The sequence below is a fragment of the Kogia breviceps genome, chromosome 14, assembly GCF_026419965.1.
Source record: "Kogia breviceps isolate mKogBre1 chromosome 14, mKogBre1 haplotype 1, whole genome shotgun sequence".
Taxonomy (NCBI): domain Eukaryota; kingdom Metazoa; phylum Chordata; class Mammalia; order Artiodactyla; family Physeteridae; genus Kogia; species Kogia breviceps.
This window is the reverse complement of record NC_081323.1, coordinates 33,663,327-33,689,510: the sequence shown is the minus strand read 5'-3', so window position 1 is coordinate 33,689,510 and position 26,184 is coordinate 33,663,327. Positions and strand designations below refer to the sequence as shown.

Sequence of the window (26,184 nt, the reverse complement as noted above, 5' to 3'; positions counted from 1 at the left end):
CCTTTGTTTTGGCCAATCTTTTCAAGGGTCTTTGTACAGGCACACCTTGGAGATATTGTGGGTTCTGTTCCAGACCACTGAAATAAAGCAAATATTGCAATAAAGCAAGTCACATGAATTTTTTGGTTTCCCAGTGTATATAAAAGTTATGTTTACAATATACTGTAGTCTATTAAGTGTGCAATAGCATTATGTCTAAAAAAACAATACACATACCTTAATTTTAAAAAGACTTTATTGCTAGAAAATGCTATCATCTGAGTCTACAGGGAGTCGTGATCTTTCTGCTGGTGGAGGGTCTTGCCTGTATCTTGATGGCTGCTGACTGATCAGGGTGGTGGTTGCTGAAGTTTGGGGCGGCTGTGGCAGTTTCTTAAAATAAGACAACAATGACGTTTTCCACATCATTGACTCTTCCTTCCATGAACGATTTCTCTGTAGCATACGGTGCTGTTTGATAGCATTTTACCCACAGTAGAACTTCTTTCAAAATTGGAATCGATCCTCTCAAACCCTGCCACTGCTTTCTTAACTAAGTTTGTGTAATGTTCTAAACCCTTTGCTATCATTTCAACAGTCTTCACAGCATTCACCAGAATTAGATTCCGTCTCAAGAAATCACTTTCTTTGCTTTTCGATAAGAAGTAACTCCTCATCTCTGAAGGTTTGATCCTGAAATAGTTGCAATTCAATCACATCTTCAGCCTCCACTTCTAATTCTAGTTCTCTTGCTATTTCTACCACATTTGCAGTTAGTTCCTCCACTGAAGTCTTGAACCCCTCAAAGTCATCCATGAGGGTTGGAATCAACTTCTTCCAAATTCCTGTTAATGTTCACATTTTGACCACTTCCCATGAATCATGAATGTCCCTAATGGCTTCTCAAATGGTGAATCCTTTCCAAAAGGTTTTCAATTTATTTTGCCCAGATCCATCAGAGAACTAACTATCTATGGCAGCTATCGCCTTAGGAAATGTATTTCTTAAATAATGGGACTTGAAAGCTAAAATTGCTCCTTGACCCAGGGGCTGCAGAATAGATATTTTGTTAGCAGGCATGAAAACAACATTAATCTCATTGCACATCTCCATCAGAGCTCTTGGGTGACCAAATTCATTGTCAATGAGCAGTAATATTTTGAAAGGAATCTTTTTTTCTGAGGAGTAGGTCTCAACAGTGGGCTTGAAATATTCAGTAAAGCATGTTGTAAATAGATGTGCTGTCATCCAGGCTTTGTTGTTCCACTTATAGAGCACAGGCAGAGTAGATTGAACATAATTCTGAAAGGTCCTATGATTTGGGGGATGGCAAATGAGCATTGGCTTCAACTTAAATTCACCATCTACATTAGCCCCTAACAAGAGAGTCAGGCTGTCCTTTGAAGCCAGGCATTGACTTCTCCTATCTAGCTATAAAAGTCCTAAATGGCATCTTCTTCCAATAGAAGGCTGTTTCTTCTGCATTGAAAAGCTGTTGTTTAGCCACCTTCATTAATAATCTTAGCTAGATCTTCTGGATAACTTACTGCAGCTTCTATGTTAGCGCTTGCTGCTTCACCTTGTACTTTTATGTTATGGAGGTGAATTTTTTTTTTCTTAAACCTCATGAACCAACCTCTGCTAGCTTCATACTTTTCTTTTGCAGCTTCCTCACCTCTCTCAGCCTTCATAGAATTGAAGAGAGTTAGGGCCTTGCCCTGGATTAGGCTTTGACATAAGGGAATGTTGTGGCTGGTTTGATCTTCTATCCAGACCACTAAAACTTTCTCTATATCAGCAACAAGGCTGTTCCACTTTCTTATTATTCATGTGTTTACTGGAGAATCACTTTTAATTTCCTTCAAGAACTTTTCCTTTGCCTTCATAACTTAGCTAACTGCTTAGTGCGAGAAGCCTAGCTTTCAGCCTGTCTTAGCTTTTGACATTCCTTCCTCACTAAGCTTAATCATTTCTAGTTTCTGATTTTAAGTGAGAGATGTGTGACTCTTCCTTTTACTTGAACACTCAGAGTCTGTTGTAGGGTTGTTAATTGGCCTACTTGACAAGACACAGGAAAGTATGACCTATAGGAGAAGAGATATCAATTAATAGAAATCAATCCAGAAATGGCACAGAAGGGGTAATAATATGAAAGGGCATGTTAAAAATTATTAATTGTGTTCCATATCTTCAAGAAGCTAAAAGAAGGATCACCGTGTTCATTAGAAACATGGAAGATATAAAAAGACCCAAATTGAATTTCTAAAGATTCAATTCACTCTGTTGAGTGTCTGAGATGAAAATTATACTTGACGGGAATAATGGCATATTAGACAGTGCAGAAGAAAAGATTAGTGAATTTGAAGATATAGCTGTAGAAACTATCCAAATTCAAACACAGAGAGAATGAATGACTGAAGGAAATGAAAAGAGCATCAGTGAGCCATGGAACAACTTCCAGAGTGATTCCAAATACAATAATCATGAACTGGAATCTCTCAAGGAAGGCATGGGAAAGGGAGACAGAAAAAAATATTTGAAGTAGTAGTTGCTGAAATTTTTCAGAAACTTTATGAAAACTATGAACTCACATATATAAGAAGTTCTATGACCCCAAAGCACAAGAAACATAAAGAAAATTATACTTAAGCAAATCACAATCAACTTGCTCAACACCAGTGATAAACAGAAAAATCTCAAAAACAATCAGATGAAAAAAACAAGTTACATACAGAGAAACAAATATAAGGATGAAGCAGACATCTCACCAGAAATTACAAACTACAATTACAGGCAAAAACGCAGATGAATCTCACAAGCTTTATATTAAACTAAAGAATGTACAAAAGCATGTATATTGTACAAGTTCATCTATGTCAACTTCGAAAAGCAGGAAAAATAACTAATATTTAGAAAGATGTGCTTAAGCAATAAAATGGTAAAGAGAATGTTGGTAGTGATTACTATGACAGTCAGGATGTTGATTGAACTTGGGTGACTGGGGAGGAGATACTGATTGAGCTGTGAGCTGGGCTTCTGGGCTGGATGGTTATCATAAGAATGTAGTTTTTCTACCTGCTTTTGGTTATTTAATTGAGCTCTGCACATTGTGTACTTTCCTGTACGTATGTCATATTTTGATACAATAGTTAAAAGAGGAAGAAAGAAAGGGAGGAAATAAGGAAGGAAATAAGGGAGAGAGTAAAGAAAGGAAATTTCAGTAGCAGAGTTTGTAAAACAAAGACTCTAGTGGGGAGCAGGGAGGGTTGCAGCCAATGCTGACTTCAATAAAGATAATAAAAAACTAAAAGTCCTGCTGTGCTATGGGTTCTGACAATATAAGTTAGGTTTAAGAATAACTTTGAGGGACTTCCCTGGTGGCACAGTGGTTAAGAATCCGCCTGCCAATGCAGGAGACACTGGTTCGAGCCCTGGTCCGGGAAGATCCCACATACCGTGGAGCAACTAAGCCCGTGCGCCACAACTACTGAGCCTGCACTCTAGAGCCCACAGCCACAACTACTGAAGCCCGTGTGCCACAACCGCTGAAGCCCATGCACATAGAGCCCATGCTCCACAACAGGAAAAGCCACTGCAATGAGAAGCCCGCACACCGCAATGAAGATTAGCCCCTGCTCGCCGCAACTAGAGAAAGCCTGTGTGCAGCGATGAAGACCCAATGCAGCCAAAAATTTAAAAATAAATAAATTTATAAAAGAAGAAAGAATAACTTTGAAACATTTTATGATAATTACAAATAGAATTAAATCACAAAATGAAATGAATAAATCTTATTTTCTAGTTTTCCCTGAAGATCATACCAAACATGAGGTTACATTCAGTAATGCAAATAAAAATAATAAATAAGTAGCAGTATAACAGAAACACAATATATCAAAGAAGATGACAGAAACACAGGCAAATAATTACGACAGTAAATGTAATTAGGTTACTTTACTGAGTGTAAAAACCACTCAGATTGAATTAATTTCAATAAAATCATAAAGCTTTAAAAATGCAAAGTTAGAAAAAAAGTATATTTGGGAAATGAGCATCAAAAGAAAACATGGAAAACTACGTTAGAATCTCTCCAGTTAGAATTCTAGCAAAAAAATCTCAAGTGAGAAAGAGTTGGTCATTTTATATCAATAAAAATTAAAATCTCTGATTAAATATAACAATGATGGGTTTTTATGTGTCAAATGATATAGAAAGATACAATATGAATAAAATCCAATTGGGAATGAGATGGGGAATTCACAGATATGATATTATCAGTCAATGACAGAATAAATATACTAAAAATGACATGGAATCTTTGAAAAATGTGATTAACAGTGTAGTCCTACTGGAGGGATGGACAGGCTGATCAATGAAACAGAATAAAGAATTTGGAAATAGACCGCAGCCAATCTGAGATTTCAGTACATATTCAGGCTGACATTTTAAAGACAGATGACTCAGTAAATGTCATTAAGACAACTATTTGGCCATTTGGAAAAATAAACTGAATCCCAATCTCATTCTTTATGCCAATTTAAATTCCAAAAGGAGCAAAGATGAAATGTAAAACTGAAACTATAAAAATACTAGACTAAAAGAACCAAAGGGTGTATGTTTTTTTTATCTTGAAATAAGGACTGCTTTTTGAAATGTGAATATATACAAACAGACACATGATTGTATGCTTCTGTATTATAAAATACATGCACATACATATGTATCTGCACTATGTGTGTTCATATGTCCATATATGTCATAAAAGAGGAAAGTGGCTAAATCTGAATATATAAATTTTGACATGATAAATAAAGTTTGTAATCAAATTCTAAAGAAAAACTGTTAGGAAAAGTATTCTCAGCCTAAATGACAAAGAATTAATTTTCTTATTACAAAAATAAAGACTTCATAAATCAATAAGAAAAAAAAATAACCCAAGAGGAAAATGGCAAAGGACTCACAATTCACAGAAGAAGGAATACAGTTATTATAAACATGAAGAGATGACCTATCTCTTCATTCCTTGAAGAGACACAAATAAAACATGATTTCAGTGTCTTCTCCTTTGAATATCAGATGTTTAATAAGTAGCATTGAAAATACACAGAATTGGTATGAAGAGGGTATCCAAACATGCTCACACACCATTGGTGGGAGATAAAAGGGCATAACCTCCTCATTAGCAATTTTGACAAAATGTAATAAAAGGGTAAAATGTTTACACTTTGATCCAAAAATTATGCTTTAAGAATTTATCTTAAAGTAACACCTACTAAAAGTAGAGAGGTATGTATTCACAAAAATGTTCATTGTAGTACTGTGTTTGTTGGCAAAAATTTTTTTAAAAAGGGAACATCCAAAAATATGCCCATAACATGGAATATAATGCATCTTATAAGATTTCTGAAGAAATTGTAATGACAGTGTAAGCTACTTATAAAAATGTAAACTAGAAAAGCAAGAATCAAAGTGTAAATTCATTTCAATGCCAGGATACATTTATATATTTCTGTATATTGTGAATGTATGTGCGTATATAAGTGTGTGTGTATAGTTACATATTTTTTACATTCAGACATACACAAAGGCACACACTTATATACAGATAAATATATTTGTATACATATAATACATGCGTGCATATGTACATACACACGTACAAAAGAATGATAGCAGTTTACAGTATTAACAGTGGAAATCCCTTAGTTGTAAAATCATTCATAATTCTCAATATTTGTAAGTATTTTTAAGTGTTTCTATAAGAAAACTGACTTTTGTAACTACAAAAAAGAATAATCATAGAAATAATTTACATTAGGAAAGTAAATTTTATTGGCCCTAGGAGAACTCTAAGGATAGCTTAGAAGATAATCAAATTCACACTAACCTAGGTTTAACTTTACTCTTAATCTGGGGTATTTTTAGACAAGCAGAGTTTTGAATAATAGCAGCAATCAAGTTGCAACCTTAACAAAAGGACATAATTTCTATTTAAGAGAAGCATCAAAGAAACAAAGTCTTTGTTCTTAAGAAGATCTGAGCATCTAATAACCTATAAACAACAAAACTATATTGTTGCTGCTATTGTTCAAAAACACTCCATTTATGAAGTGAGTTTAAGTTTATCCTCCTCTAGAAATGTTTAATTACAGACTGATGTTCCCAGACCGATTTTTATGCAAATTAATTAAAGCATTAGCTTGAGCCAAACTTAATTACCAGGCCTCCAAGAAATAATCATGTGATCTATTTCTAAAGAAAAGTGAATGGATTTTTGGATTATCTATTCTAATGGTCCCCTCCCATTAGTATGGATGATTGAGTTCACTGTATAAAAAATATACTTATAAACTGTGGGATCCTTTATGTTCTTTTGTTTCTTCTGCCAGGCGGGATTAGGGCAAAGGACAGTGGGTGGAATTCAACCAGACTGAATGTAGAGAGTCAAACATAAAGCATGCCCCCATGGGGTCAATAAAGCAGTATGGAATGTGGTATTTCTGAGAGGCTGAAGAGAAAGGCAGATGGGCTGAGTCATCATTAACACACAGCAGGCCTGGGTGCAGAGCACGGCGCTTACACATACCTCCTCCATACAATATGCCAAATCCTGGCGTGGCTCAGGCATGAGCAAGTATGAACATTCTTGGATTTCAAAGCTGAGAACCTCCTTGCTTTCCCCATTTTTCACTAACTTAGTTTCAGAAAAATGAGGAAAAAAAATATGCAATTTCATTTCAAGAGAAGATTGCCAAAATATGTAAAGCACACAGGTGAAAACAGATGAAGAGTGAGGCAAGTGAAAAGGGGAGGGGAGAGGAATATTCCAAGAGCTTTGCAATGGCCTCTTATCCTCAAAGTGAAGTGCCAGACCTTACTGGTAGGGAGAAAATCCCTAGTATTCATCAAAGCCATGTGGTCCCACCCAATCTGCGGTGCCCCAGGCCCTGGTGAATTGCGATCTTCCTATTCCCTATGGACTTCCTCTGAAAATGTTTGGAATGGAGCACTGGGGACTGGAGACACACTGCAGTAAAGTGGCTGCTTCCACTTTCTGAATGCCCTGCTCTTCCCCATCGCTGTACAAAGCCAGATCACAGATAATGAGTTAAGGTCCCAGCAGTGCCTGGGAGGAGGTGTGATGGTCAGTTCCCCAGCAACAGTGATAGAGATTGAGGCTCACTCAAAACAGTGAAGGTTCCCTCCACATCATCCTCCCAGTAAACAAATGTCAGGGATGACTAGAAACTTTACCAGGAGACGTATCCTTATATAATGCCAAAGATAGAGGGAATTTAAGATAGTATCTAGTTTCTTGGCCTTTTTTTCTAAAGATAATAAAATTGAAGCCCAGAGAGGTTGTGATTTGCCTAAAACATTCAATTCTTCTTCCAAGGTTCTTTGCAATAAACATAGCATATGAAGCTTCTAGTAGCCTTAGTGCTTTGTTGCTAAAGGTACAACAGGAAGTAAGTTAGAGTCGCTAATTACTATTTAGAGACATTGATGCATACTATAACAGAGGGCCAATTAAATGGACATTTTTGGATCACTCCTTATTAGTAGGTGCTAGGAAGAGAAATGAATAAAACATATGTCTTCACAGTGCTCATACCCTGATAAGGGAAACAAGCACAGATACAGCTATATTACATTGTGATGAAGAGAATAATAAATAGGTGAATAGGCAAAGGGACTCAATATGCAAAGATGTGATCACTCTATATGGTACCCAGAGGTGAAAAGGATGGAAATGGGTTTTGGGGGGAAGATGGCTTTCTGCTCCATATAAAGACTTTTGTGACAAGTAGTATCACAACTACTAAAGAATAAAGGGCACAAATGGAATTCTCATACATTTCTGGTGGCACTATAAAATGGAACAAACTGTGTTTATACCCAAGTGATATGAGTACATATGTCCATCAAAAGACATGTACAAGAATGTTTTTAGCAGTGTTATTCATTTAGCCCCAACTGAAACATATTCCTACAATGGAAGAATATACATTAGTGAGAAAGAATGGACAATTGAAGCATGCAGTGACTAGGATTAATCTTACAGAAAACAAGTATAAAAAAATAAGATACAAAAGAGCACACACTGTATATTCTGTTTATATGGGCTGGGTACATTCTCTTGTCTCACAGGAGCCAGTGCAGGTCACATGGTCACAGGCAGGGAATGAGGATCCTCTTACAGAATTAGAGACAACTTGGAACAGTGATACATCTCCCACAGGGACAGACCCAGACAAAGAGCCCAAACACGTCTGCTTAACCTTTGCGCCTGTAACCTCTGGCTCTGGAATTTTTTTTTTTTTTAATTCAACAGTTAAATATCCTTAGCATAAAATCTTTCATTAAAATGATGCAAAGTGGACAGATTTCAATTTCTTCTCTTAGCACTTAAATGTTCTAGAAGCCACAGGGGAGAGGAGGAGTACCCAGGGGATGCAAAAGTAAAACCATTCCTAGATAATCAGCCTTGGAGTAATCAAGAGCTAGCTGAATTCTCTCCTGACTTTTAGTATATTTAGTAGGTGTTTTATGAGAATGGTTGAGCTGTTAGGTGACCCCCATCCCTGTGTGCTCACATTACTGAAGTTTTATTATGCTCTCTTGATAGAAGAATGAAAGTACAAGCAGTGTTTTAATTTTCTAGGAATCCTCAAGATGGGAAATATCTATATAATAAAGGGAAATTGGATGTAACCCCTGCAACCCAGAAATTATTTAAAATTTCAAAACAGCCAGGTTGTATCCATTGATGATCAGTGTATTTACAAGCTAAATATTAATTATACTAGTCAATTCAAAGGAGAGTTTTTTGCCTATATTATCTGGATATTTCTCATAAAATAATTGATATAATCTTGACGATTTGCAAAATGACATCCTCACCCTCCGCTTTGGTTCAAAACTGTTGTCTACCTCTCCAGGCATGATCAAAGCATGGTTTCTGAAATGTTTGCCTTTTTAAACCGGGAATAAATCAATGGTCGTGCATATCACATTTATTTTTCAATCACTGTTCTTAACAGGACAAAAGAATGATTCAATGAAGAATGAAATAAAAATTGAGGCAGAGTCCCAGAGCTCATATATGGAAACAGAAGGTATTGAAACCAGAATATATTGTTATCTGAGAATGATGTGAAACTGTGGATCATGACTTCTATATATACTGGTGTGTATGAGTGGGGTGCGTGTATGCTTTCAGCAGTGATTACTAGACAATGGCGGTAGTGTTCTGCTTTGTATGCCTGTTGAAACTTGGAGGGGAAAAAAGAACTTTGTGCTTTAGTCACTGTTTTCTCAATAATTCCAACTAAAACATCCCTGAGTATCCTTCTGTCTCATTCTATTTAGAGCTTTCATCGAACCAAGAAGATACCACAATCGTGGAGCAGCAAGAAGTGATTCCACTAACAGATGACCAAGAAGAAAAAGAAGGTGAAAAAGGTAGGACTGCTCTTTAATTAACCCATCAAGAATAGAGAGTTTCTTTGGATTCCTGCCTAGAATTCAACCATCAGAGTTATCCTCATGAAATTGCAGTCTGTCAAGGGGCAAAATGAACATTTCTTTAATTCTAAACCTATTTTTGAAAGTAGAATAAAATCCAGAAGTAGCAAAAGAAGATACTTGTAACAGTTTTTCATCCTTTCAAAGAATATGAGGATGTTTTTATTATTCATTTAGATTCAATTTTTAAAAATCACAGTTTTGAGAAAGCCTCTAAGAAATAGAAATTATGGACTAGACAGATAAAAGTCCTAGAAAATCTGAAATGGCTTTAAAACAAATAGATTAACCATTTTGTATTGATTTCATTCTGTCATCCTTCATACGGTAGTGACAAAGGAAGCAATTTGTGTAAAATAAGCACATTATATGAACCTTCTAAATTATAAGTTTGTCCACTTATATTAGGGTACAATTATATTGAATACTGTTTAAAAAAATAAGTGAGCATTATAATGATTTCAGAGGACATAAGAAGAATGAACACTTGGTAAATTTTGAAGCAGCATCTGGAGCAAGAAGTCAATATATTAGAGTAAAGGTGGACATTTTAAAAAGTCTTTAAAAAATTATCAAAGAAATTTATTATTTATTAAAGAACTTAAAGAATTTCATTTTCTAATATAAAGCAATCTCTCAAAAGGAGCTAAAATATGAAATTAAAAAGGAAATAATTTATCTCTTCTGCTGTATCATAAATCATACTGGTCTTAAATAAAGATGTGTTTGCAGAGTAGTTACAGAGTAATAACTTGACAGGCCTTGTTCACAGAACACAGTGATCAATTTTGTTTTCAAATGAAAACACGGACATGATCTCAATTGTAAAATCAGGTCAATAGTAAGTACAGCTTCCAAATTATGAACTCTTTTTGGCAGCTGCGTTGACACAGTTTAATTACTAAGTCATGTTAGTGATTTTGACATCCTTTTTAAATTTCCACTGCATTTAGAGCCCAATGTTCTTCTATAGCTATGCCTCTAATGACCTTTTCTCTAATTGCAAATCCTAGTTCAGCTTCATGACACCATGTTCCTGGCAAGTCAAGTAAATGGTATAATTGGAGAATTTTATGTCTGACGATGATAATAGAAAATTGATACAACCCTTACTTGAAATACAGATACATAGCCTTGCTCATTAGTTACTGAACACCAGTTCATATTCCCCTCTCACAGTGAAGCCAACCAAACAAACTGAAACATCAGAGTTTTGAGCAGAGAAAGTTTTATCAAGGGCCTTGAATGGGTGGCTCTTGTTCAAAACATTCCAAACTCCCTGAAGGGTTTCAGCAAAGCATTTTTAAAGACCAGAGAGGGAGGGGCATCCAAGGGTCTGTGATCAGCTGCTGCACAATTCTCTGATTGGTTGATGGTGAGGTAACAGGGTGGTGTCAGCAGGAGTTAACATTATCAGTCCTTAGGCTCCAGAAGGTCTGGGGGCTACACGCTCATGATCAGCAAGTAGTTAATTTCTTCCCTTTGGTGGTGGTTTTTAGCATCTGAAAAAGTCAGGAAATATGCGTGAGATAGTCTTATCTGGGTACTTCAGAGAGGAGCTACAGAGGAGGATATGGGGAGGGGTCTGTTCCAGGAAGGCCCCTTAGTGTCCTGCTTGGTTATACATTCAGTTGTACTTGTAAAATATAAAATAGAGGATATCCCATGTGCCTGCTTAATTTCTCTATAGCAGAAATTATTTACTTTGTACGTTGTGCCTCAGGACATGCAAATGAGGAACATCAAACAACTGGTACATTGTCCTTTTTAACTTGACCTACAAGGGAAAAAGCTCGTGTTCAGCACACATTGACTTGTCATCCTTCTCCCAGTGGCTTCTCCAGCATGTAGGACTCCTCTTGTTACTAAAGAGTTCAATTCTCTTCAGAATGCCAATCCTCTTCTGCAAATGGAGGAATGGCATGTGGGAAAGAAGTAAGATCAAAGTCCGCTACTTACTTGTAGCAACATTTTAAAAAATTAACTTATTTATTTGTTTGTTTTATTGGCTGCATTGAGTCTTCATTGCTGCGCGCAGGCCCTCTCTAGCTGCAGCCAGCGAGGGCTACTCTTCGTTGCAGTGCGCTGGCTTCTCATTGCGGTTTCTCCCGCTGCGGGACACGGGCTCCACGCGCGTGGGCTTCAGTAGCTGTGGCTCGCGGGCTCCAGAGCACAGGCCCAGCAGCTGAGGTACACGGGCTCAGTTTTTCCGCGGTATGTGAGCTCCTCCCGGACCAGGGCTTGAACCCGTGTGCCCCGCACTAGCAGGAGGACTCCTAACTATTGCACCACCAGGGAAGCCTCTTGCTTGCAGCAACTTTTAAGTTGAATTTCTTTGTTTAAAATTTGACTTTTCACTGTCGGAGAGTAATAATGCTTATGGGCTTGAATTAACTGAGTTTTCCCTTCTTTACCAGAGATAATTGACTTGGCCCTGCCTTGAATATTTCTGTTTAAATTCGAAATAACTTAAAATTAACCACCTTTATCATGTTATTCGTTGCTTCAAAGTAAGAGTTAAAAGCTATTCTCTTACATATAAAGAAAGTAACCAAAGGAAAAGGGAGCAATGTAGATTTGGGGTGCACTGCAGCAGCCCTGCCCCTCACTGACAAGCTGGGTGACCTGGGCAGATTATTTAATCTTTCAATGCCTCAGTTTCCTCATCTGTAAGAGGGTGATGACAGATATGCTTGTGATGAAACTTTAATGAGTAAAGTGATGTAAAAGCAATTCCAACAATACCTGACACGTAAAAAGCACACTTTAAGTGTTTAGTACTTATCATAATTGGGTAAATTGATGACAAAATCAAGAGAATCCACGTGTGGAGTTCCCCAAGTCCATTCCTAACTATTTTGAAGCCATAAAAATTTCGTATAGTCTACATTATCCTTCAGCAGCAAATTGTTCTGCCCATTTTGTTTTCAGTACCATATCCTGCAGGCTGTTTCAACATGTATTTAATACAGAAAGATAGAACAATTAATGAAAGGTGAAGTGGGAGACATTTCTGTATATTCAGAATTTTTTTTTTTTTGGTTAAGATCTCAATCTTCTGTTTGAGAAATGCTGATTCAACCATAATTTTTATTTTTAAAAGAAGATGCCATTGATTTATTGGTAGATCCACAGAATAAAAGTAGTAAATAAATTCAAAGTCATAGAATGTTCTTTTGCTTTCTTTTGTTTCCTATAGTTACTGAAGAGTCTTGTTTGAAAATATTTTGAGAACATAGCTCCAGGGTCTGTGTATATTCATAGTGTCTCTTAATGGAAAGTTGCATATAAGCATTAAGAGCTACTCTTATCTGCAAAAAGAAAAAACAGACAAATGAGTACTCTCTTAAATTTGTAGGGATATTCTTTACAGCCTTAGAAATATTGGTTCTCTTTTGAGAATCTTTCTAAGGAGACAGAAGGTGGTTCCTTTCAAAAAATTCCAGACCGGGAAAAATGTATAACCTTTTTGTCTCATTTCACAGCATTCTATATAAGATTAGAAAATGTAGATAATCTTTAGGATATGTCTTCGATGGCTCCCAGGTGTATGGGCACAGATGTTATAACATTAAGTTTTGAAGTTAGCTCTACCAAAATATGGGTTTTGAAGAGACGAGAAAATATTCAGCAGAAGTTCATGCTGATAAAATTACACAATAGCACAATGGACATTTCCCTAGGAGACGTGAAATACAAAAATTTCAACAGGCATAAAGTGAGGTTCCACATATGGCAGCTTTTCTCATATAGCCACATTGCCTCTTCCTAAATGAGTCCGGTTTTATGCTTTCCCAGCAGGATCTGCAGCACATATGAAACCCAGTAAAATAACATCATTTAGGTTAATAACCAAATAGGAAAGTAATCTTATAGGTGATCTCCTCTAAAAATATCTCATGTTTTAGCATAAAATATGACTATAGCCAGCATTAAAGTGTTTTTTTTCTGAAGATTTCTATTTCTAGTGGAATTTAGAAATAGTTCCTATAAAATCTTAACTAAATCAACATTGTATCATTATTATATCACATAATTTTAACTTATGTTTCTTAGAAGTACATTGGACTTTCCAAGTATTATACGGAATGCATGCATTCCAATTATTTTTCTTGGATCCAGCAATAACTATAATATGGAATAAAAATCCTTTATCTTGGGCTGATCAAAATGTTGATGGAGATTTAAAGTATATTATGGTATAAGGTCTTCTTGGAAAAAGATGGATATTGACAGGCATGCAAGTAGGAAGTGAAGTGTAAATCGGCAACAAGTTTAAATTATCACATCCTTTGGCTCATGTTTTGGCCTCTGACGAGGAGGACCATGAGACTAAGTGTGCAGAGAACCATGGCTTCTTGCTCTGGCTATGTGGTTTCTGGCAATTCTTTACCTTTTATAAATCCCAGTTTCTGGGGTAGTAAAATGAGGGGCATGAACTCATTAATGCAGGGATGAGGTTGTCCAATTTTATAAACTTTCTTGGAAGGCCAGCTCTGAAGAACCACATTCTTGATGAAACAATGGGTGATGAGATGGGAGCCAGTGGTCATCAATACACTGAGGAAGCTGAAACTGTAGGTTTTACTCAGTTTTATTCATTGTATCCTATTGATAAAAATGCAGAGGGACTCTAGACCAGACAAAAAGATCAGCCAGACTAACTTCTTTTATTTCAGGACTTAACCAATAATTGGACAGCTAATGATTCCCGGAAGATACTTTAAATGGGATAAACGTGCCTTTTAGCTCAAATTAGGTTGACCCACAAACTCTGCTCAGAACCAGGCTAGATTTACATCACCCACCTTTTTTAGTCCACATGAGAAACTTCTTTTCTTGTAGTTCCTCCGTTCACTGTTTCATCTTTCAGTGAACACAGAGTGAACCACTTTCTCTTCTGCTCCTACTAATCAAATCCCTTAGGGTTTTATTTTGTCTTCAAGACACCACTACAAGCCCTTGGTGTTTTCCATTATTGATGGGATTCGTACATCACTGACACAGCCCTTTCCCCTGTACTTGAAAATCAGCCTCCACACCAGCAATGCAGCAACAACACAAACACACATTCACATTCAGGCTTTCATACTTCAGTCTATGTGCCTTGCTATGGAGAATCATGGTTCAGGCACATTTTTTTTTTTTTTTTTTTCCGGTATGCGGGCCTTTCACTGCTGTGGCCTCTCCCAGTTGCAGAGCACAGGCTCCAGACGCGCAGGCTCAGTGGCCATGGCTCACGGGCCTAGCCACTCTGTGGCATGTGGGATCTTCCCGGACCGGGGCACGAACCCATGTCCCCTGCATTGGCAGGTGGACTCTCAACCACTGTGCCACCAGGGAAACCCCAGGCACATTTTTGATTCATGAAAAATACTATATGAACTTTCATCTTGATTAATTAACTTACTGGAACTTTATATATTCTGAAATCTTATCCTGTATATCATATCTTGTATGTAATATAATAATAATACAATGTTGATCTAGTTAAGATTTTATATGAAATATTTCTGAATTCCACTAGAAATAGAAATCTTCAGAAAAAACATTTTAATGCTGGCTAAAGTCATATTTTATGCTAAAATATGAGATCTTTTTAGAGGAGATCACCTATAAGATTACTTTACTATTTGGTTATTAACCTAAATGATGTTATTTTACTGGATTTCATATGTGTTTATCTTATCTTGTATCTTATCTTTTCAAATGAAGTCAACTTTAGTAATCCTGCATAATTCACATTGGCAGCATTATAATTTAGGGTTTTTAGGGCAGCTTCATTTTCAAATGATTTTTTCTGTTATCAGTCTTTTTTCCTAATCATATTTTGTAGCTGGAATTTGTCAACCAAAATTTTATTTTAGAATATAAGATAAATTAATAATGCTGGTGCCTGTTCAGCTTTTGTGAATATTTTTAAGTGTTTAATGAAATTCCTTGTATTTGTTAAATACACTGAATATATAAGAAGTAAAGATAGAATGTTTCATTTCACATTTAACATTTTTTAAAATTTATTTTTAAAGTACGAATTTTCTTCAGGTTTCTTCCAATAAAAGTGTAACTGACCTATAATTTTAAAGTTAAAAAACAGAAAAAAAGCATATTCACTGCAGCAATAATAATTTTGGTTCCCATAATGTAATAGTGTGTAAATTTAGATTAAACATGTGTAAACCTCATATGTGGCTTCTCAAGAAGAAAGTATACTTGGCCTCCTGAATGTGGCCACGTCCCCAGCAGGCTATCGTCATCTTGTCTTTTAAGATTTAGAAAAACTTTCCCTGAACCTCCATTTTACATGTCAGGGAGGAAGTACTACAAACCCAAGTAATATGTGTAGGCTCAAAGGACATTAGGATCAAAATTTGTAATCCTTTGTCTATCCCTGTCTGGGGAATTTTGAGAGACCATCTCTACTAATTCTCTAGCATCCAGCTTTGTTTCTGGATCCCCTTTTTCTTTTCTTTTTTTTATTTTTAACTTTGTATCAAGCCTAGGTTGTCTGGTTTTGCCCCAAGACCTATAGCCTCGTGGCTTATCAAAGTAATTTCCAAAGATAAAACAGATCTCTTCCTTAAGTGGAATTCTATCTCTAGGTGTTGAACATTTTATTTCTCTCTGCTACATTAGACTTCTGCAACTCTCTGTGCATGAAGTACCTTAATTCTTTTTTTTTCTCAAAATAAACAACTTTTTATTGAAGTATAGTTGATGTACAATGTTGTATAAGTTTCAGGTATACAGCAAAGTGATAGAGATATATATGTATATACTCTTTTTCAGATTCTTTTCCATTATAGGTTATTATAAGATACTAAATATAGCTCCCTAAAATATATAGTAGGACCTTGCTTTTTATTTTATATATACTGGTGTGTATGTGTTAATCCCAAACTCCGAATTTATCCCTCCCTCCCCTTTCCCCTTTGGTAACCGTAAATTTGTTTTCTGTGTCTGTGAGTCTCTTTCTTTTTTGTAAATAAGTTCGCTTGTATCATTTTTTTTAGATTCCACATATTAGTGATATCATTTGATATTTGTCTTTATCTGACTTCATTTAGTAGGTCCATCCATATTGCTGTAAATGGCATTATTTCATTCTTTTTTTATGGCTGAGTAGTATTCCATTGTGTGTGTGTGTGTGTGTGTGTGTGTGTGTGTGTGAGTGTGTGTGTGTGTGTATATATATATATATATATATATATATATAAAACAAATCTTCTTTATCCATTCATCTGTCAATAAATATTGGGGTTGTTTCCATGTCTTGGCTGTTGTAAATAGTGCTGCTATGAATACGGGTGCATGTATGTTTTCATATTAGAGTTTTCGTCTTTTATAGATATATGCCCAGGAGTGGGATTGCTGGATCATATGGTAACTCTATTTTTAGTTTTTGAAGGAAACTCTACTATTCTCCATAGTGGCTGCACCAATTTACATTCCCACCAACAGTGTAGGAGGGTTCCCTTTTCTCCACACCCTATCCAGCATTTATTATCTGTAGACTTTTTGATGTTGTCCTGTCTGACAGGTGTGAGGTAATACATCATTGTAGCTTTGATTTGCATTTCTCTAATAATTAGTGATGTTGACCATCTTTTCATGTGCCTTTTGGCCATCTGTATGTCTTCTTTGGAGAAATGTCTATTTAGATTTTTTGCCCATTTTTTGATTGGGTTGTTTGTTTGTTTTCTGTTGAGCTGTATGAGCTACTTGCATATTTTGGAAATAAGTCCCTTGCCAGTCGCATCATTCGCAAATATTTTCTCCCAGTCTGTACGTTTGCTTTTTGTTATGTTTATGGTTTCCTTTGCTATGCAAAAGCTTTTAAGTTTAATTAGGTCCTTTTTGTTTATTTTTGCTTTTATTTCCATTACTCTAGGAGACAGATCCAAAAAAATATTGCTGTGACTTATGTCAGAGTGTTCTGCCTATGTTTTCCTCTAGGAGTTTTATAATATCCAGTCTTACATTTAGGTCTTTAATCCATTTTGGGTTTATTTTCCTACATGATATTAGAGAATGTTCTAATTTCATTCTTTTACATGTAGCTGTACAGTTTTCCCAACACCACTTATTGAAGAGACCATCTTTTCCCCATTGCATATTCTTGCCTCCTTTGCCATAGATCAAATGACCATAAGTTCATGGGTTTATTTCTAGGCTTTCTATCCTGTTCCATTGATCTATGTGTCTGTTTTTGTACCATTACCATACTGTTTTGATGACTTTTGTAGGATAGTCTGAAGTCAGGGAGCCTGATTCCTCCATTTCTATTTTTCTTTCTCAAGATTGTTTTAGCTACTCAGGGTCTTTTGTGTTTCCATACAAATTTTTAAAATTTTTGTTCTGGTTCTGTGAAAAATGCCATTGGTATTTTGATAAGGATTGCATTAAATCTGTAGATTGCCCTGGATAGTATGGACATTTTAACAATATTGGTTCTTCCAGTCCAAGAACACTGAAGTACTTTAATTCTTATCACAACTAATGAAAAGAGTAGTTTTTATTTGCATCTAAACATTATTTTACATATACTATCCTTAAATAGTCCAGAAAATTAGCCTCCTTGAAAAACAGTGAGTTTAATTGTTAATGTTTGGTGACACGTTCATTATATCTGCCCTCTTCTCCAAGATATTTAATAATGCTAAACTGTAATTTTCAGAAAGATGAAATCATGACTCATGATTTTCCATAAATACATGTAAAAGATTTTATTTAAATCATTAATTAATAAGGGGACCAGTAAGATGTAAAACTGGTTCAAGAAAGAATAATAGGGCTTCCCTGGTGGCGCAGTGGTTGAGAATCCGCCTGCCGATGCAGGAGACACGGGTTCGTGCCCTGGTCCGGGAAGATCCCACATGCCGCGGAGCAACTAAGCCCGTGAGCCATGGCCGCTGGGCCTGTGCGTCCGGAGCCTGTGCTCCGCAACGGGAGAGGCCACAACAGTGAGAGGCCCGCATACCAAAAAAAAAAAAAAAAAAAAAAGAAAGAATAATATATATACGTATATCCAAATGTATATGTATATCTCTATAATACACATACAATGAGGAATACCAAATATATCCATACATATACACCTACACCCACAATTCAGGAATACTGACATTTGAAAGACTGGTTAATATCATATAGGACAGTAAAATGTATTCTTTCTTCTCCACCAAACAGAATGCATTTACACTGCTATGAAGAAGTCTCATTTTCATTATTATAAGTTTTCTATAAGGTAACTTCTACACCTACAGATTTGTAAAACAGTCTAGTTGTAGAAAGTCAAAGGAGTAACACCGTTATAGATTCAGATAATCTTCAATACTCTGCCCTGCAAACACCAGATGCCTTGGCCTTCCAAGACTCTCAGCTCAGTCTCCTCCACTCAGGGAGTCCTCTGGGTTGTGCACTGTGGCCTGGAAAGTCTCTCCAGACAGTCAGTGGGGACAACCACAAGGCTCAGCTCACTTCCTGACTCTCAGCCATCACTGAGACTTACCAAATTTTAATATGAATTGGTACTTTTATTCTCCATGACAATGGAAAAATATTAGCATACTTAAATTTAATTTGCCTCATCCCAATAAATGCCACTATTGCAATATATTTTAATTCTAAGTGTATCTTAGCTCCCACAATACATTATTCTTATTATAATCATAATGGATTTGTATCATCACTATTCATTTAGACTTATCCAATAATTACCGTTTACCTCACTTATAATTCCTTCCTTCATCTTTGACCATCTGGGATCAATATCCTTCCACCTGAAGAACACAAAAAGGCCACTAGGTAACAGAACTAACAAATGCAGGTCTAATCTATAAATTGACTGGGCTGGATAGTTAGGGATTGCAATAATATGGATGTGTAAATATGTTCATTTACACATTTTGTTGTAAAGACCAAAATATTGTCAACACAAATTTTAACACAGAACCTTAAAGTCAGATATTATTTGGAGTATCTGCTTTCAAAGACCACAGAAGTTCACCATCTACTTACATAAAGGATTTTTTAAAAATAACAAATAGCCACAAAATATTATGTCATATATATTGGATAAAATATTTACTGTACCTGGGTTTAGACTTAACCACTTCACTCAACTCATCAGATGAAGGAACTTCTGGACCTTATTGATTGTACAAAAGGTACATCCATTCTGATTTGAATTTGCAATATAAGTGCTACTTTTCTTTCTGCTTTAGAAAGAAACTCAATTTCTTTTCATTACTCTTTATACATCAGGTGCCTTCATTTCAGCACAGTATGTAAAGAACAGGTGGTGTAAGGAGTACTTTGAATGTTAATTATTTTTTTCATTTATTTCACTGTGAGGATTTACCTTTCAATGTGTTTTCATAATCAAGATAGAAACAGGGAGCTTGCTGCTTGAAGGTTTCACTACATTCATTTTATGGCATCTGCTGCAATGATTTTAAAAAAGAAAAAGGAAAAAAAGGAGGTAGGCATTTTAACAATAGCAAGGGGTTTGGGTTGATTGTATGTGATCGCTTTATTTCATTATGAATCTTCAAAAGAAATGTTGAGATGAATCAGTCATGTTTCTAACCAATAAATATCACTTGTAGTTAGAGCTTACATTTTTGACATAGAAACACGTCTGTTCATTTTTCAGAAATGTCATAATTTATTAGTCTCGGATTTTATTTGAAACTAACAGAAAAAAACTACAGAGAAATAGGAATGAAAGAGAAAAAACTGGATATTTCTTCTTAAACACATATTTCAAAGGAGAATGTTTACTTCCATTTATCGTATTTAGCTTATTTCTCAAATACACACAAAGTTTAGTTCACCCGTCCTTCATTTTTCTTATAATATTGAGCATAATTCATAAAATAATATTTAGGATCAAGAGGTGTGCAGTTCATAATATATTAAGACATGTAATTTCAACGGAAAGGAGCACTTCAAAATTAACATAGTCATTTCATACTATTACATTACTCTTTTTTCCCATTAACAAAATATCTATTATAGACAACCTTAAGCAATCAGAAAGCAAAACTTGCACAAAATGTAGAAATTAAATATAATTAATGGATAATAATAGACAAGATAAATACAGATATAATGTGTATGTGTGTGTGTGTGTATATAAGTGAGAGAGAGAGAGAACCAGCAAGCACCTGAGATGTGAAGGTGCTAAGTTGCTGGCATTGGGGATGGAATAAGGAGGCCATGTAAGACAAGGAATACAGGCAGCCTCTAAAAACTGGAATATGTAAGGAAATGGATTCTTCCCAGATCCTCCAGAAGGAAGGTAATTATGCTGAAACCTTGATTTTAGCCCCATAAGACCCATTTCAGACTTCTGGCCTCCAGAATTATAAGATAATAAATTTGTGTTATGTTAAGACACACTCTATGGTAATTTGTTGCAACAGGAATAGGGAACTAATACATTACCCCTCAACATGGTTTCTCCAAACCATGTTGAAAAATTTAGGCTTTTCTTAAATAGATCCCCAGAGAAAGGAGAGACTCCAGTATCTTCCCATGCTCGAGTTGGGAATTACCATAAAGTTGTCCCTCCTTCTATAATCTCTGCTGAATTAGGCAGCATTTTTATTATCATGACCCATCCCTTTTTTTTAATTTAAGAATTTTACTTTTTTATGCAGCAGGTTCTTATTAGTTATCTATTTTATACAGATTAGTATATACATGTCAATCCCAATCTGCCAATTCAGCACACCACCACCACCACCACCCCCTGCCACTTTCCCCGCTTCGTGTCCATACATTTGTTCTCTATATCTGTGTCTCTATTTCTGCCCTACAAACCGGTTCATCTGTACCATTTTTCTAGGGACCCATCCCTTTTTAATGTCAGTCTCTGCTGGTTGCACAACTGGAATTTAATTCTGGTAAATCTAATCACTGCATCCACAGTAAGTGCCAGTAGAATAGTTATGGATCTCTAGGAGATTAAAAGAAAAGGAATTAAAGGCAGTAAGAAAATGAAGAAAGGAAGGAGGGAACGAGCAAAAAGAAGTAAAAGAGATAGGAAGAAAGGAGGGAGAGAAGGAAAAAGGGTAGAAGGAAGAGAAAAGGCTGGTTTCTATTTTCTGGCCTGGGAAAAATAATAATTAAAGTAAATATCCAACCAATACTTTTTGGAAATGGAGGAGATATAAAATTCATGTCCAACAAATGTTCCAGTTGAGCTCTCTCTGACTAATATCACAAAATGTGAATAGAGACATTCTTGACCCTAATCCTTGTTCAGGTGTTATTCTAGCACAATGGCTCTCAAACTTAGGTGTATATAAGAATTAAAGTGTTTGTTAAAACATGGATTTCTGGACCCTACCCCCAGAGATTTGGATACAGTAGGTCTTGGTGGGCTTGTGACCTGCACTTCCATCAAGCTCCTAGGTAATGGTGATGCTGCTGGTGTGTGGACCACATTTTGAATGGCACCACTACTGTAGTATTTTGCATCCAAATTTAGACAATTCTTTTTGAAAAATCCCTTAGACCTTTGCCTCTGCCTTATTTTTGTTGGAGGGTGGGATGTTTAAACATGGCAAAGATGATGGATGGATGGATGGATAGATAGACAGACAGGTGATATAGAACATACTCCTCAGTAGCTCCAAATCACCTGGATGCCTTGTTAAAGGGTAGATTGCTGGACCCTATACCTCAAGTTCAGATTCAGTAGGTCTGTGGTGATGAGCAAGCAAGAGATTGCATTTTTAACAAGTTCCCAGATGATGTTGATGCTGCTGGTCCAGGTACCATATTTTGAGAACCACTGGCAAAGCCCTCGTTCATTATCCACACTAGCTGTCTCACATCAGGCACTGAGAGAGGAAAGGGTCTCTTAGCATCATCCTGGACTCCCAGACCTGCTGCTGGGAGACTGGACAGATGGAGACCTCTTCCCAACTCAAACCCCTGTTTGTCTGAGATCAGCTGCCTGTAAGCCGCTCTTCCCACCGGTGCCCTCCTTGTGGTCACTGATACAGTGCATCTTTCCCCCAGGGTAGGGGACAGATGGAGACCTCTTCCCAACTCAAACCCCTGTTTGTCTGAGATCAGCTGCCTGTAAGCCGCTCTTCCCACCGGTGCCCTCCTTGTGGTCACTGATACAGTGCATCTTTCCCCCAGGGTAGGTCTAGGAGGCCATGTGGAAGAGGGGGCACAGAGACTGCATGCCCAGGTTAGGAAGGTGAGGGAGAGGACTCTGTCCATTGGGAAGCAGACCCAGGCGCACCAAGAGCATCCAGAGAATACATTTGAATTGTGCATCTGAAAAATGTTTTCCTGGTTTTGATGAAAAGGGAAAAATGAAGAAAATAAAAACATTTCGCCATTAGTTTAGTAGTTTTACCCACCTTCAGATACAGAATCAAGACAACGAAACACAAAAGAAAATGGCATTCCATCTGTAAAGTTTGGGGGGAAAAATAGGATTGGGGGCAGAAACTGCTGCTCAACTTATAGGAGTTACTGTACACAAAGTAAAAATAAACTTTGATTTAGCAGTCCCCTTTCTGATTTGTCAGTTTGTCTTCCAAAATCTAACATTTTCTCAGCTGAATTTGAGGGGATTCGTTATTTTTTTTTTAAATAAAAGGAGAAACTGAACAGGGCTTTTAGAGCAATGCACATAAGCTCTTTGCCATATTGAATCAACACCTGGGGCACTGATTTGGAAACTTAATGCAGGCTGCTCACCTGGATGGACAAGTATAACAGAACAACTGTCTGGCTGACAGCATCAGAGAGAACGTGCTTTGCCAGGGCTGCATCTTTGAGGACCACAGATAACCTGGAGAGAAGTCCAGAGGTTGGGCTGAAACCTACTTCCCATTTAGGAGCATCTCTTTCTCTCCTTTCCACAAAGTACCTGTGATTTCGAATTAGAAATGCTTTGCTAAACCAAGCTGACCTAATTCCCCTTTCTCCCTCAAAAAAAATGCATCCCTTTTTTCGGTGTTGCTGTTTGGCTTTGTTTATTCGCTAAACACGGTCTAGTTGCTTAGTCCTCTAAGCCTGTTTGGCCTGCCTTCCCCAACATTCCAAGCAGTAATAGCCTCATTGACCCAGTAATTAAAGAAATCCCGTACCTTTCCACTCTGGCTAGCTGCCCTCTTTCTTTTCATCTATTGTTCTTTTAGCAACACCACCAGCAGATGGTTAGAGATTTTTTTCACCGTTTCAATAGCTTTATATTTTTCCCATCTCATCAAGCATATCTCAGCCAAATGTAATTAGCTTAAGGCTTTTGAGCCCTCATGGGAGCTCAGTTAAAGACCTGAGCAATTTCAATAAAGAGCTTGAAAAGGAATCCTGGAAGGGGAGGCATAACCACGGGAGAGCCGTTATTCTTTAGAAGCAAAGACCTCTCTCCTCCTCCCCATCTCTCCTCCTTTTGGCATGTTAAGTTTCCAGAATATTCATGAGGCCTCCCAGGACTTTGGGGCTCTGTTGGGACTATTATTGGGTAGGTGGTATATCTAAGCTCTCTTCCTCGAGGTCAATGTTTGGTTCCTTTTAATGGATTTCAATCAAGGAGCGCTTTTGGGTAGCCCTTAAATAATGGCAAACAGTTTGTTTGCTAAATCTCTTAGCCTTTTCATTCAGTTTTTTATACTTTGGTTGTTGGAAACTGGCTGGTAAGCCTTCTTTGTAGTTCTGAGCATTTGATATGAAGGCTAAATTAATTAACCGCAATCCAGATTTGCACCCTGCCTTTGAGGGATGCTGAACCCCCTTTATTTCTGAATGGCCACATGTACCACTGCAGTTGATCCCACAGCCCAAGCTCTTTCCCCCCATACTTGGGAGAAAGCAAGTTTTTGAGACCAAATTAAACTCAATTTTTACTTAAATGGAGTGAAGTAGCACTTAGGCTAAGCATGTGAAGCACAGATTTTTCGTGGGCTGCTAGGAGAGGGGCATGGGCTCCTTCTTGAATTGTGTGATGTGTATTTTCCCCAAGCACTCAAGTGGGAGTCTCCAAGCCTCAGGTGTTTGGTGGTAGGATGATTAACTGTGGTCTCTTGTCAGTTTCTCATTACCAAGATTTGGGTAAAAGGGAGTTATTCTTTGTAAATCCATTACCATCTTTTTCACATAAAAGGAACTAATGCCAACATTTGATTAGAACGACTTTTTCTTTTAGTCTCAGGTGGACTAATTAGCTTTTTCTTTTTCAGTAGTGATGCATAGCTATGGACATGTGCCTATAAGGAAGATTTTATGTGAATGCCACATCTGTAGAGGGCATGACAATCACGACTTAGGGAACAATTCCTTTGAAAACATGGGAAGTGTGTTCTGAGCAGTGTTATTACACTGAGTAGGCTTACAAGGCAGACCCCAAACACTTATAAATGGACTTACTGTTGTCTCCAAAATAGGACATAACATTTAAAGTAAAAATGGACTTACAAAAAGGATGTAAGCAGGGAAGAAGTTTTCTGAAGGTAGACAAATAGGAACTTGGTCTTTTACAGAAGCTTTTCATAAATGTTAGTCTTGCATAGAAGAATGAAAACTTAATTACAGTAAAGCTGCACTGTCTTTGCCTAGAATACAGTACGCCCAAGAAACTAGACTATCCCAGCCAGGGGGACAGTTCTGGTTCATGAAACTGATTGTATGGGTGAAAAATGAATAAGAAAAAGAGAAAAGGAAAGGAAATTGCTGGCAAGACCTTCATTTTATAACAAGATACAGAGAGATACAAGGATGATCAGCAAACTTGATGTGCAGAAAGTATGCAGAAATGCTCTTCTGAAGCATCTTATACAACAGCTTGGTCATTAGCGAGAGTGCTGGGGGCAGGTTAACTTTGGTCCATTCCATTTTCCAAATAGCTGACGCTTGATCAGAAAACTTTGAAGCCAGCCTGTCTATTTTGGAAATTTCCAAAATGATGGTATTCATTTTCCTCCATTTTGAAGTTATAGAAATTAAGGGTGTGCAGAGTTAGTGTCCCTGGGGGTTACACATGCAGTTGGGGGTGCCAGGACCGACGTTTGTTGTCTAAGTTTTGGCCCAGCCTTCTCTCCACCTCATCTTTCCTCTATGAGCTGCTGTTGGGGGGCAGGAAATTCCCCCTCTAACCCTCTTGAGTTCTTGTGGCTGGACTAATAATAAAGTTGACACAAGACACAGTAACAGGAAAAAAGAGACAAATCCTAATTTGTGCGCCTGGAGATCTCATAGAAAGTACCTAAGACGTGGCCAAAGCAGGCAGCTTTTATGTATATATGTGTGTGTGTGTGTGTGTGTGTGTGTGTGTGTGTGTGTATATATATATATATATAAATTTATTTATTTATGTTTGGCTGAGTTGGGTCTTCACTGCTGCGTGCAGGCTTTCTCTAGTTGCGGCGAGCAGGGGCTACTCTTTGTTGTGGTGCACGGGCTTCTCATTGCGGTGGCTTCTCTTGTTGCGGAGCACGGGCTCTAGGCACACAGGCTTCAGTAGTTGTGGCTCGTGGGTTCTAGAACACAGGCTCAGTAGTTGTGGCGCACGGGCTTAGTTGCTCCGCAACATGTGGGATCTTCCCAGACCAGGGATCAAACCCGTGTCCCCTGCATTGGCAGGTGGATTCTTAACCACTGCACTGCTGGGAAGTCCCAGCTTTGATATATTTTTAGACAAAGAAA

At 37.1% G+C, this 26,184-nt stretch overlaps 1 protein-coding gene across 1 annotated transcript in view; it reads left to right on the top strand.

Moving 5' to 3' along the window:
* The window catches only part of MACROD2 (mono-ADP ribosylhydrolase 2), a 1,977,737-nt gene that overhangs the window by 1,886,956 nt on the left and 64,597 nt on the right, over positions 1-26,184 (top strand). Inside the window, exons 15-16 of the mRNA XM_067012448.1 lie at positions 9,024-9,098; positions 9,352-9,444. Of these exons, the coding sequence (XP_066868549.1) occupies positions 9,024-9,098; positions 9,352-9,444 (168 nt within the window). The remainder of the gene's footprint in view (positions 1-9,023; positions 9,099-9,351; positions 9,445-26,184) is intronic.